The sequence below is a fragment of the Pseudorasbora parva genome, chromosome 24 (genome assembly GCF_024679245.1).
Source record: "Pseudorasbora parva isolate DD20220531a chromosome 24, ASM2467924v1, whole genome shotgun sequence".
Lineage (NCBI taxonomy): Eukaryota > Metazoa > Chordata > Actinopteri > Cypriniformes > Gobionidae > Pseudorasbora > Pseudorasbora parva.
The window spans coordinates 28,784,296-28,797,917 of NC_090195.1; the positions used below are offsets into that span (position 1 = coordinate 28,784,296).

Below are 13,622 nucleotides of genomic sequence, written 5' to 3' on the forward strand. Positions count from 1 at the left end.
GGGAAGTGGTTGTCCGTTGAGAGCACTGACCGAGATCTGGTGAGGAAAAGATGAGAGGGGAAGGTGTAACACTTGTGCCAGGTGAATATCCATAAAGTTCCCCTCAGTCCTGGAATTCACGAATGAACGTGCGGTGTGAGTCCTGTTGTTCCCCAATCTCAGTCTTACCAGAAAGAGAGCGGATGGTTAAGGCTTCCCAACAGAGATCCCACCCGATAGTAGCCTCAACTGACTATCGGGATTGATCTTTTACCGGGCATGAGTGTAGAAAGTGTCCCCGGACAGCACAGTAAAGGCAAAGTCCTTGGGACCTCCGCCTCTCTCTCCTCCCAGGAAAGCAAGGTTCTCCCTACCTGCATGGGTTCGTGATCTGACTCGTGGACTGACCGTGCTCCCCTCCATACTGCCCCAGCCTCTGCCCCGAACTCATGGTTGTGGGTCGTTGGAATGTGTTGGCCCAGATGACTTATACGCCCATTGAGTCGAGGAGACAAATCCAACATATGAATTTCTTTTTGAATACGGTCGGCCAGCCCATCACAGGAACATATCCCACGGTGACTCCTCGTTCCATTTACACTCAGCCGCCAGCGTGCAAAATTCTATCGAGTAGTCGGCCACTGAGGAGCTTCCCTGTTTCAGGTCGGCGAGTCTTCTGGCCGCTTCCTTGCCCGCTACTTTCTGGTTGAACACTCTCTTCATCTCGGCGGCTAGTGCATGGAACGAAGTACAGCATGGTTCTTGGTTCTCCCATACCGCCGTTCCCCCACAAATGTTTAGTGAGAAACACTCTATAAAGAACTGGCTCACCAGCATAACTCTCTGGAACAGATAGGCATGGCACAAGGCGATGGCTCCTTTCGGGTGCGACGGGGTAAACAGCTGGTGTAGGTGGCACAGCTCAGGAGTTGGATCTGCTGGGTGAGCCCGGACACCTGCGTCACGAGTGCTTAGACAGTGCGTCTGGTGGAAGAGATGCTTTCCTGCTGCTGATCCATCCTGGCAATGCTATGCTCCACAAAATCCTTGAATGATGTTTTACTTGCTGCTTCCATAGTTGGTCAGATCATTCTGTAATGATAACCAGAACGGAAGCAAATGCAATGCAAAAGGTAAGGTTTATTGAACAGATACTCAAGAGTAATGAAAGATCGTTGCACAATGCTTCTACACGAAGTCAGTAGAGCAGCAGGAAAGAGCGTGACGCAGAAACTGAGATGGAAATCCTGAAGACAGCGGGATGGTGAAGGTGAGTCCATGGTGAGATCGACGAATGAAGAGTCCAGAGTCCAGTACACAGGAAACATGAGGAACAGGGAACAGGCACGCCACATGGGAGACTCAAACAATGATCTGACAACATGGAGAGGGAGAGAAGATATTAAGTAGGCTGGTGGTGATGAAGTGCAGCTGCTGCTGATCAGGATAATGAGCGGCCACGCCCGCCAGAACAAACAACGTAACGAGACACACCCACACAACATACACCTTCACCACACACATGAGACTAGAATGAGACAGCGGATTTACCAACCGTGATACTGTGTTGTAAAAAGCTCAATGGGCTGCTTTGTGCCAGAAAGTTCAGGGCCAGTTTTTTACCCTGACCTGACTTCAAATAAATAAATGTACTTCATAGGTGTATCATACTTCATATTTTCTTTTTAGAAGGATACTTATTTAGACTAACATATAAACAAAACGTAAATTATTTTTAACTACTGTATTATTCAATATTACATTTAATTTATTTTGAATGTGCTATATTGCAACATCATCATTATTAATAGGTAATTACAAATATATTTAAATGCATGACATAGTTTCAACAGAAATTTTCCTAAAGTCATTTTGACCCGTAAAAAATGTAAACAAAATTGACTGTTCACCAGAGTGGTCCAACACTAAGACTTGTCACAAATGAGCCAAGAATACACAAAGAAAATTGACTGGATTCGAGGTCTTTTGATTTTATTATTTATTTATTTTTATTAACAAATCCTTTCCTCGGGGGTCAATTTGACCCTCATAGGAATGCTTCAGTACTCATAGAAAAACCAAGACATGTTCAAAATTCAAACAAAAAATGCTAAAACTTTACCCCCAAAAAAAGTATATTTTATAATGTCTATATGTGTATCGGCATATAAAGCGGCCTGACTTTAGGACCCAGTGGAACAGCTCATTTGCTCTATATATTGGGTTTATAAGGCCATCTAATGGCAAGAGTCATATCATGTATATTATTATTTTTCCACAAGAGGTCCACAAAGACATCAAATATTTTGTTCTGAATTAAAAGGGTTTTGCATGAAATTGTAAGTTATTTTGAATTTAAGTTTAAAAAATATGCTTAAATTATTATTTATGTATTATTCATTGATACAATCTAGTAATTTAAAGTTAAATAAATAAAAAAGCTCCAAAAACATAGAAATAGAAAAAATAGAAAAAAATATTATCAAAATGAAATAAGCTTTCTGTGTATTTTTAGGGCTTCAGGTCATTTTGACCTGCGAGGGAAGGATTTGTTACAAAGTGCAAGGTTAAAGTATTTTTTTAGTGTACCATGAATGCAAACATTAGGCCTTACACTTTAACCATATTTCAAAGACAATACAAGTAATTATGAAAATATATTTAAAGATATACTTACAGTAAGTCCTACTAAAGTGGGTCAAAAAGCACTCTAAACTTTAGCTATTCCATAAGTACTCGTATATTTTATATTTCAGATTATAAATATTGTGTGCTTGAATTTTCATTAAGTGATTACAAAACCATAATCTGTTCTTGTAGTCTTAATGGGAAAGATAATGACAAATGAAGTGCATCTAAGAGGCATTGCCTAAATTGTAAGAGTAATGTGGTAATTTGCTAATCCGGACATGGCCATCTTGGTAGACTATTGCAGGTCATTATGTTTGAAATACAATCCAAGGAAGTGATGAATCAAAACTGGCTTGGCACTAATTGCAGACACATATGGGAGCTCACAGGAAGAATCAGCCAGACTGTGATTGAATTCAACACAAATTTCTATCCTGATGTCTCATACTCAAGCATGGGAAATTGGAATCCTTTACAAAACAAAAACATATTGCAGTATATTGGAAAATATCATGTAATACATTAGGCAATATATTCACATATATGGGATTTAATATTTATATTCTCCAATATATTGCAATATATGAAAGCGCCAATCATTTGTACAGTATATTTTGCAATATATTACAGGAATATATAATACATTGTATAATACCATCAATATATTATTCCATGTATTTACAATATATTATAATATATTTCAAGTAATATATTGGTAAATATATTTTCCTTTCGTAAGGGATGTGCCCAATCTAACACTTGATTAGTAAACGTCACATTGACCATTGACGATTGACTTTCATTGGGGGAACACATGTTTATTGATGTCAGGCCAGCTAAATGGCTGTGCCAAAAGGGGATGAGGAACTTTAAAACTTTGGACTACCTTCCACAGCCTCATTTGCAATTGTCTGTCAAGCAGTGTCCAGAGAATACAAGCAATCTAAATGTTTTTTATTGCATTAATTGAATGCGTTTTTTCTCTATCATTCTGATATTTTCAATCTAGGGGTATATTGGTTTGTAACAGAAAGGTTTTAAAGGGGTCATGAACTGGCTTTTTAAAAAATTGTATACTGTTATGCTGTTATACTGTTTTATACTGTTGTCTAAAGTCAACTAATGACGATTGTGTGATTTTTACATTCAAAAACATCATAACTAATAAGTAATATGCTATTTTCTACACTGGTTTTGAGGCTCTCTACAAAACGCTGGGTTTTGATTGGCGTGCCGCACTGGAGACTTGGAGACTATTTTTTATCCATCTGGGATTGATTGGAATATTATTTTTGTATTACATAGCCCGCACGATCGGTCAATATAAGCGCAAACCGCGCGCACACACACACACACACACACACACGTGCGTGCCCTTCAAATGCCAAGTCAAGATAGAAAGAAGCGTAGAACAAGAAAGGAATATTATTTCAACAATTTGAAATAACCGGCCTGTCAACGGGCTTTCGTTTTGGTAGCCCGTCTGGAAAACCCATAGCCCCGTGATGTTGGGCTTTGAGAGCCCTGGCTCATACATATCTGAGTCCAGCGGGATAAAGGTATGTTCTGTTAGACATAACACATAAGCAAAACAATCTATGACAATGTAATACTATTACATATAAAAAACATGTTTTACTCACATAAGTGTGTTGCACCATACCTGTCGGTTCAAATATAGAAGAAATAGCATTGTGTTTTAATATCAAATGTCTGAAAATCCAGCTCGACCTGAGATTTGTTTACAAATGATCCTGTGGTGAAATGAAGCGATCACACATATAATGTCTTCCCCCCGTCAGCTGGAACTTCATTAAAAATAAAGTTCAACCACGCACTCCTAATATTAGGATCCAAAGGTAGCTTATGCAGCGACTGTGTTCTTCCACATAGCGCAATATCTTGCTATCTTCTTCAACATGTTTATTGCTGCTGGCTAGCGTTATCCGAACAGCTCCATGAGTCGGTGGGTTGGGCTAATGAATTAGACACACTTATTATTCTGTTGAGGCGGTGTTTCATCGCACGATGATGTATAGATGCGGACACAATCGTTTTCTGGGCCTGGTGTCTATAAAAGCTTTTCTTTGACTAACAAGGACATTTTCAGCTCTAAAATTTACAGGATATTCTTATATTACCGTGACCTTTTATATATCAAAAGCTCAAGGGAAAGTTGATTTCTCAATTCATCACCCCTTTAACATCCACATAATTCTCTGGTTGGTATGTTACTAGTCAGTTGGGTGTTAACTCTTTTCCATCTCTCACAAACAGCTGAGATCCTGTTCCTTCTGTGGGGTGTGTATCTTTGTTTCGCTGTGAGGACCGTCCCCTCTGCATTTCATGAGCCACGCTACATGGCCATCGCAGTGCACAATGAGCTCATCCTCTCTGCCATATTCCACATTTTAAGGTGAGTGACTGCAACCAAGGATTTCCTTATTTTCCTCCTATTATAATTATTAAAGGAGACCCATTTGCCCCTTTTTACAAGTAGTAATACTTTTTACAAGTCGTAGTAGTAGTAAAAAAAAGTCTCCCAAATATGTATGTGAAGGTGCAGCTCTAAATACCCCACAGATCATTTATTATACATGTTGTAAATGCCTATGTTTGAGTGAAAGGAAAAACATGCTGGTTCTTCTCAACCTGCTCTGAGCGCTAACAAGAATGTTAGCAGCCACTAGCACGCCTCTTGAGGTCAGGGGAGTGAGGTTTACATCCACAGCTCTTACTGGCTTACACTCAACCCCCTAAAGGGGCAGTCACACAGAACTTTTCTTTCCATTGACTTCCACAGAATAGTGCAGGTATGTTGTCAATTTGTAGGCCAACAGGCAGTTTGCATCACACTGGTTCCCTCGAGAAAATCCCAATAGGATTTTCTATAAGCTTTTAGATTATCGCAAAAAACAAGCTCTGTTATCAACAAAAGCTTATGATACACATTTTACTTATCAAGATAATTGTCACAGAGTAACACAATTTGTGTTCATTTTGAAGCTTAAATTGGAATGCATTCCTTAACGGCTCATTTTGAGACACTGTTTCAGATTTATGTGTAAAATACCAAAGAGTCTGGATGGATTTCTACTACAATGGGTGCTTATGAAACATGCCTATGTGGAAACATAATAATGTTCAAAAACAGTTTAAAAGTAAATTTTGCCATAATAGGGCTTCTTTAAGTCAATATCTCTTGCACTTGCTTTCACTTTAATACACTGGACTAAAGCCTTACACTGGACTTGAGTTCTGATGTTGGTATACGGACTCCCAGCTGAAAATACCTGCTTAATATCATATGTTGTGTTTTGGAAGATAGTCCTTAGCAAGCTGAACAAGGTTATATTTCCCTCCAAACCAAAAACAAACTATAGTTGTGGATTTTGTGGTGTAAAAACAAAACGACAGCGATGCGGACGGCTTCTGTAACCCGAACAAAGATCGGGCGTGCTCTTGCTCTCACTCTGGTTTATGTGCCCTTCTGGTATTTTATTCTGGTAAGTGCCCATATAAGGAATTCTGCCATTTATGACATCATACAGGGCCATACTCAAACTTATTTGAATCTGTGTATTTGGCACAGATATACTTTGTCATATGTCCAACTTGTATTTTCAATTTTTCAACAAACTTGCATATTTAGCATGAGAAGCCAACTCTTTAACAATTTAAATAAGTCAGAATGCATGAAATAGCATTAGATCCATCCACCCCTTTAACATTATACTGTCTATAAGTAATTTGTAACTACATCAACATATTCTACTTACCCGAACCCTAACACCTAACCAAAACCCAACAGTAGGGCTGCAACAAACGATTATTTTGATAATCGATTATTGCCATCGCCGTTGACGACTAATCAGTAAGTTTTTAACAATTATTCAATTAGTTAAAAGATTGAGGTATACATATTCTAACTATAATATAAAAAAAGAAAATAACCTTAGCTTTTTGAAATGGTTGTTTTAATGAATTTTGAGCCAACTAAACAGGCCATTCTCTTTAAGGTCTCAGATATCTGTTCAACTCAAATCACACACAAATGTTTTCTAAGCATTGTTTAAAAATTCTGTTCTCTTCCAGCTGAGAAAAAATAAATAAAAAATCAGCTGCAATTCCTCTGACGAAAAGTGATCAATAATAGGGGCCGCTTTTCTTAGAATTAAAAATGAAAAACAAGAAATTTACTTGGGGACACCGAATGGTAAAATATTAATCTGCAAACAATTATTACAAGTATAAAAATTACAATCATTTTACATGACAATTGAGCTGTCAGATTCTCATTCACCTTTTAATTAACAGTATGAAACGGCAACTGACATGAATGATCCTATCTCATTTTGTAAGTCGTCTGTCACATAAAACTTAAAGAAAACTAAAGTGAGGACTCAACTCCAGATAAATGAAGGTTTATTTACAAAATAAAACATAAACACAAAACAAAACAAATGCCCTCAATTCGGGGAAAAACACATAATCAGAACTCTAACATAACTCAAAACCATACCAACAGGCAAATCACGGGGTCCCATGAGACGTAGACATAACAACGATCCGACAAAGACTGCCAAACACAAGGAGCTTATAAAGGGAACAAATCAAGCAGGGAATCAGAGAAGACAGGTGGGGCAAATAAAACCGATAATCAGATTACAAGAGGGAGGGATCAGACAATGGGTGCGTTTACATGCACACCAGTAAGCTGATAACTCCACAAAATCATCTTATTGAAATAACCAGTTTTCCCCCGTTTACATGCAAACCAGTAAACGGATAACGCAAGTAAACCAGGTTTACATGACTATTTATAAACCGGGTTATTTCCTTGTAGTGACGTCAAAAATAATAATGTCCATATATCTGACTCTGAGTTTTTCAAATGTTACGTCAGTTGTGATGGTATTTACGGCTCATATTAACCCTTATGCAGTTATGAAGCGTTTTGACTGAACCCCTTCTACTTCTGCTACATGTGATGAGAATAACGCATCTTTACAATTTAATCGAGTCTGCGTTTGTGTTATATGTCCTTATTTCATGCAAAATGCTAGCTCGCTCTGTCTGGATGCGTTTAAATCTGCTCTAAATTAGCGTTTTTGTCACCTATCACACATGCGCACTTCAATAAGCCGACAGAAAGCTGGTTAATGCGTTTACATGCAGCGCGAAATCGAGGTAAGAGGCAAAAAAACTACCTGCCCCGACCGGTTTATGCTTAAGCCGTTTATGACCTTACTCCGAAGAAAACAGGTTACCGCGTTTACATGACCATGTTCATTGTCGGCTTATTAGGCATAAACGGCTTAAGAACGTGCATGTAAACGCACCCAATAACAGGAGCACATTCTCAACATAAAACCCACATGTACACACAAGACAGGACAGGCATGTGACATCGTCATGCATATGGAACAAAATACAGGCAAGTTATAAGACTATAATACCTAATAGTGTTACAATAAGGACTCCTAAGCTCGATCAAGTTTTATTCTATTCAAAATAAATCACAGTACTGTAATTATTATTTATACTTTAATCATTATTATTGATATTATTACTATTATTAGTAATATTGCCTTCTCTAATAAAGAGATTTTCCACTAATTAGTTATCTTCAGCTGGAGAACTCTCCTCTCACTGGCTCCTCTTGTGCTGGGATGTTTCATCTTTAAGTTCTCCAACATGCATGTCGTGCTCCCGTTAAAAGCAAGTTGCCCCTTGCATGTATTGCACACGACAACATTCTTGGTTCGAAGTTTTGCTGTTTTCTTCTACCACAATAGCATTTGTAAGGGCTGCATTACACTCTAGTACTACAGCGCCGTAGAAGTCAAATCACAATATTGCAGGCCCTTACATTAGGTCACATGAGATAAAACGACTACTCGACAGCAAAGATAGTTGTCGACTTTTTTTTTATTGTCGACGTTGTTGACAATGTCGACTTAATCGTTTCAGCCCTACCCAACAGTCTACTAATAGTCTAATAAGAGTTAGTTGACATGTAGTTGCAAAGTTACTTATACTAGAATATCTAAAGTGGACCATTTAGATAAAGTGCAACCGAATATCTATTCTGATATCTCAGTTTACTATTGATATAATTGCTTACCCCTAGCCTGGATACCAGCCGAACTTAGCCCCGCCCACAATTTTTTTAGGTCGGGCAGTTCGGTCTGGCCTCAAACCATAGAGGAGTAATTATCTCCGAACAGAAACTGTTCGGAACCAATGATATCATCAGGGCGGGCTTTAGACGATGATGGACAGATGATCAACAGTAACTTAATCATGCACGTCATCAAAGGGGCTTGGATTATATTTGTTCAAATCCTAAACGGAGAGCTTGTTTGTATATGCATTCACCTTCACAATTGATGATCATGTTGGTAAGTACTCTGTGTATCATTAAATGATTTTATTTTTTTACAACACCAGCAAAGATCGTGTATTCCAGCCTGATTTCAGCGAAATCCCAAACAAAACCCGCCAACTACTATCCCTAAACAATACCTTCTCGGGGGGTTCTCCTGGGAAAAAATGGCGTTTGGGGGGTAAAATGTGTGTTATTTTGGCAAGGTTGCCTGCTAAAATTCGCACCCATGGGTCTATATATCACATAATAGTCGCTTCAACCCGCGGACATAGAAAACAACCCGCGGAAAAAACGCGAACTTGGCAACACAGTGCAGTTGAACTCATTGATATTTGACAATGCGTCGCTTCATTGCTCTGATTGGTTGTAGGTCTATCCAACTGATGTCTTTCCTGGTTCGGTTGAAACACACCCCATAATCACAGCCCAATGGAGCAGTTTCAGACTCATATTCTGACTAGAATTGAGTATGACCACGTCAGGCTAGCTTACCCCATTTGTGGCCAAATTTTTCTGAATAGATTTCATGCATATAGTCATGGTAAAAGTGTTGTATGTTAACATGTTCTAATTTTTTTTTCTTGAAAATCGTATTTGAATGTGCAGCTACTATAGTTGCCGATGGTCAAATATGTTATATGCACCACTTCAACGTCAAATTTGAATAGAAGCAGAACATTTGGCATCTCACCCAAAATACTGCTTTCAACCAATCAATCTTTATTCATAAACAAATGTATTATGTATAAAAATCAAAGAACATCCGATGCAAACTCAAAAAAGCTGCATCTATCTTATAATCTTTTGAATATGAAAACAGAACAAACAATAAATACATTTGTCTTAAAGTGATGGAACATAGTGCAGAACAAAGAGCAGCCACTGAGTTGCCCTAAAAGGGCATTGTGTATCAAAAAGTTAAATGAAAATAAATAAATGGAATGACGAAAAATGAAACGGCATCTATATAACAACAACAAAAAAATAGTCCCATAGTGTTCAATGGCTGACTGTAGGTGATTTCATAGAATGATGTCAATGTAAACTCTTTACTTGTCTGAATTTCACATTATAATGGAATCATAAGCTATTAGTCGTAAAAAGAATTAGGGTCCTTGACCGATTAGAATGAAACGTATCCAACCTGATTGAAGGGGCCTCAATATTTTAACCCTTACAAGACATAATATCATAAAAGGGAGAAAAAGATAATCTACAGCAATTAATCCCATACTTTAACTCTGTATCCATTCTGACAAGTCAGTTTACTATTAATATAGTTTGTTAAATGCTGTCAACCTTCTCTAGAATTCTGGCAGTGGTAAACACGTTTTAAACAATTGTATTACTTTTTATGTTCATTTTACACTCGTTTTAAGGAAACTCTGCCTCCTTTCTCAAACGGACCACCACTGCCTTCTGAAAAATTATTTTTGGGCTGTCGACTTCAGCAGTAATGAGGCACTCATTCAGGCAGGGATTTAGCTTGAACTCCTACACAAGATAAAGGCGGTTGACTTCAAAGGCAAGACATGTGATTTTAAGAAGTGCTGCATTGCTTGGCGCTCTCCTCACTGTTTCTACAGTAATTAATCATAGTACTGGGCCATGGGATAGTGTTAGTTAAGTATCTGTATTTTTGTGTAACAGCACCCGTCTTTTCATCATAAACAGTAATTAGTTGTGGCAGCCAGTGTTTTCAGCATACACAGTTCCTTTCTAGTTTACCTCAGCAATCTCAGAAGGTGATGTAACAACAGTAAGAGGACAACTTTAAAAAAAAATTTCTTATTTTCTTCATATGTACAGACATGTCAATGCTATTCAGTGTAGCAGTGCATTTGTCATCTCAGAGGGACCATCTATTTCCAACCAGATTAGAAGAACTGGAAGCAACAGAGCTGCAAATATAGTCCCGGGTGAAGACAGACTCCCAGCAGGCCAGCACAGATAAACCTGAAGAAAAAAATATGTCTAACCACAGATAAACAGTATACATTTAAAAATAAACCTGCTATATTGGCGCTGTGGCTTAGCAGTGCACATGCTCTGAAATGTTGAGTTATAGTGGTCATTGTATAAACACAGTTTCAAATGTGGCTTTAGTCCTCTGCAAATGCCATTTTGCCTTCAAAGATCCAAAATTCGAGGCAACATTATATGCACCATTATGAATAACAGTCTCACAATGCATTGCGACAAGCTCATATGAAACGTTTTCTTTCAAAGATGGCAGACAAAGCTGAGGGAAATATTCTATAAAAATATACTTTTATTTAGTACAAAAATCATACACAATTCATGTGGCTTTAGTGAGTGTCAGCAAAGTTCTCAGCGAAGACTGTCTTACTCACTTAAGCCCCGTTCACACCGCCAGCGACACGCAGCGCCAAATCGACACGATCCCATTCATTTCAATGGAGCGCTGGCGACTTCCGGCGACATGAGCGACAGTGACCGTTGGCGACGGAATGTGGGCGTGTCAAGCGATGTGAGACACGCAACAAAATTTCAGAAATTTCAACTTTATGCAAACGAGAAGCGATTTCCGCGAGCGACAACCCATAGGAGTGAAGTCTGTGGAGTGCACGTGATCCGTCTGCTTTACTGCTGCTACTGCGGTGTCCGGAGGAGTTGTTGATATTAGCTTTTAGCAAGTCCCCTGTTCTTTACGATATGTGTCTATGTAGCCTACATACAGAGACACATTTAAAAAAATGATCCATGGAAAAACGTGTCTGGGATTGTGGGGATATAAAGTAAGTTTTGACTAAACTGCATGCAATATGGTCTACCTATTACAGTACAGTGTGTATGTATTCTAATAACTTGCTCTGTTCTGAAAAACACTAGTAATAAAAACTAGCCTGGATGCCAGCCGAACTTAGCCCCGCCCACAACATTTTTAGGTCGGGCAATTCGGTTTGGCATTGCTCCATAGAGGAGTAATTATCTACGAACAGAAACTGTTTGGACCAATGAAATCATCAGGGCGGGCTTTAGACGATGACGGACAGATGATCAACAGTAACGTAATCATGCACGTCATCAAAGGAGCTTGGATTATATTTTCTCGAATCTTAAACGGAGAGCTTGTTTGTATATGCATTCACCTTCATAATTTCTCTTAAAGATGATGATCATGTTGGGTAAGTACTCTGTGTTTTATTAAATACTTTTATTTTTTTACAACACCGGCAAAGATCGTTTATTCCAGCGCGTGTGCAGACAGGGTTGCCAAGTTTTTACAACAAAATCCGCCAACTACTAGCCCTAAACTTCTCGGGGGGTTCTCCGGGGGAAAAATTGTGTTTAGAGGTAAAATGTGTGTTATTTTGGCAAGATTGCCAGCTAAAATTCACACTCATGGGTTTATATATCACATAATAGTTGCTTCAACCCTTGGACATAGAAAACAACCGCGGAAAAAAAAACGGACTTGGCAACACAGTGCAGTTGAGCTCTGTCTGTTGACATTTGACAATGCGTCGCTTCGTTGCTCTGATTGGTTTGCTCCATTGGGCTGTGAGTATGAGGCGTGTTTCAACCGAACCAGGAAAGACATCAATTGGATAGACCTACAAAGCTCTATCCAATTGATGTCTTTCCTGGTTCGGTTGAATCACGCCTCGTAATCACAGCCCAATGGAGCAGTTTCAGACTCATATTCTGACTAGAATTGAGTATGGCCACGTCAGGCTAAATAAAAACAGTACTATTTAATGACGTTTATATGCAACCCGTAGTGGGAACGCCCACTAGCGACATGAATCTCTGGCACTGGCGACATGCAGTGACAAAATCGCTGGCGGTGTGAATTGGGCTTTAGGTTTCATTTTAGTAAAAATGCTGTTTTTGTAGGTTGGTAGCCATGTAAACATCACGCAAGTTAGCTTGAAGGTTTCACCTCAACCTTAGAGCTTTAATTTCTGATGCTCAGTACTGTCTTCTCTTAAGTCAAAGCATATGTCAACTTTTGGTCTCAATATTACACATACAAAATGTTTGTAATTTTATTGTTCCCTTTTAGTAAAAGTTATGACTTATGATTAATAATTCTGAATATAATTATTTAAATAAGAGTAAGAGTATAGTCTGCATTCTGATGAAAAAAATCCCCAAAACTTCTAGGTCTTTAGGAGAGAAGAGTGAACAAAACCCCTTGCGTTAGATACTGCTTCAAAGAGATAAATACTCACTCTCTTCTCATGTTACCCTTACCCTGGTAACATAGGACCCTTTGTCTTGTGCTCATTATGTGCCATATTAATCTGAGCAACACATAGGACCCTGGGAACATAGGAATGACTCATCTTGCACAGATTTCCCACAGTTTCAGTCATGCAGAATCCGATTATGGTTTTTTGGGAAGTACCCAGAATTGTATTGTATAGAATTGTAATGGATTTATTTTGTTTAGCTTTTTGCCAAACACAGTAGATGTAGGTGATTATACATTTTTCTGTAAATACACCCACAGGTTCACGCTAGCCTCTGAGCTGCACCCGGATTGGATGCTGATGCTATTCTTTGCTCATACACACTTGACAGTGACTGTCACTTTGGGGTTACTGCTTGTGCCAAAGGTAAACCCACCAAAGAGCTTTAATTCTTTGATCAT

The 13,622-nt window shown here is 38.6% G+C and overlaps 1 protein-coding gene across 2 annotated transcripts in view; it reads left to right on the forward strand.

Moving 5' to 3' along the window:
* The window catches only part of gpr158a (G protein-coupled receptor 158a), a 191,960-nt gene that overhangs the window by 170,615 nt on the left and 7,723 nt on the right, over positions 1 to 13,622 (forward strand). For both annotated transcript variants that reach the window (XM_067434785.1, XM_067434786.1), the window contains exons 8-9: positions 4,888 to 5,026; positions 13,482 to 13,587. In XM_067434785.1, the coding sequence (XP_067290886.1) occupies positions 4,888 to 5,026; positions 13,482 to 13,587 (245 nt within the window). The remainder of the gene's footprint in view (positions 1 to 4,887; positions 5,027 to 13,481; positions 13,588 to 13,622) is intronic.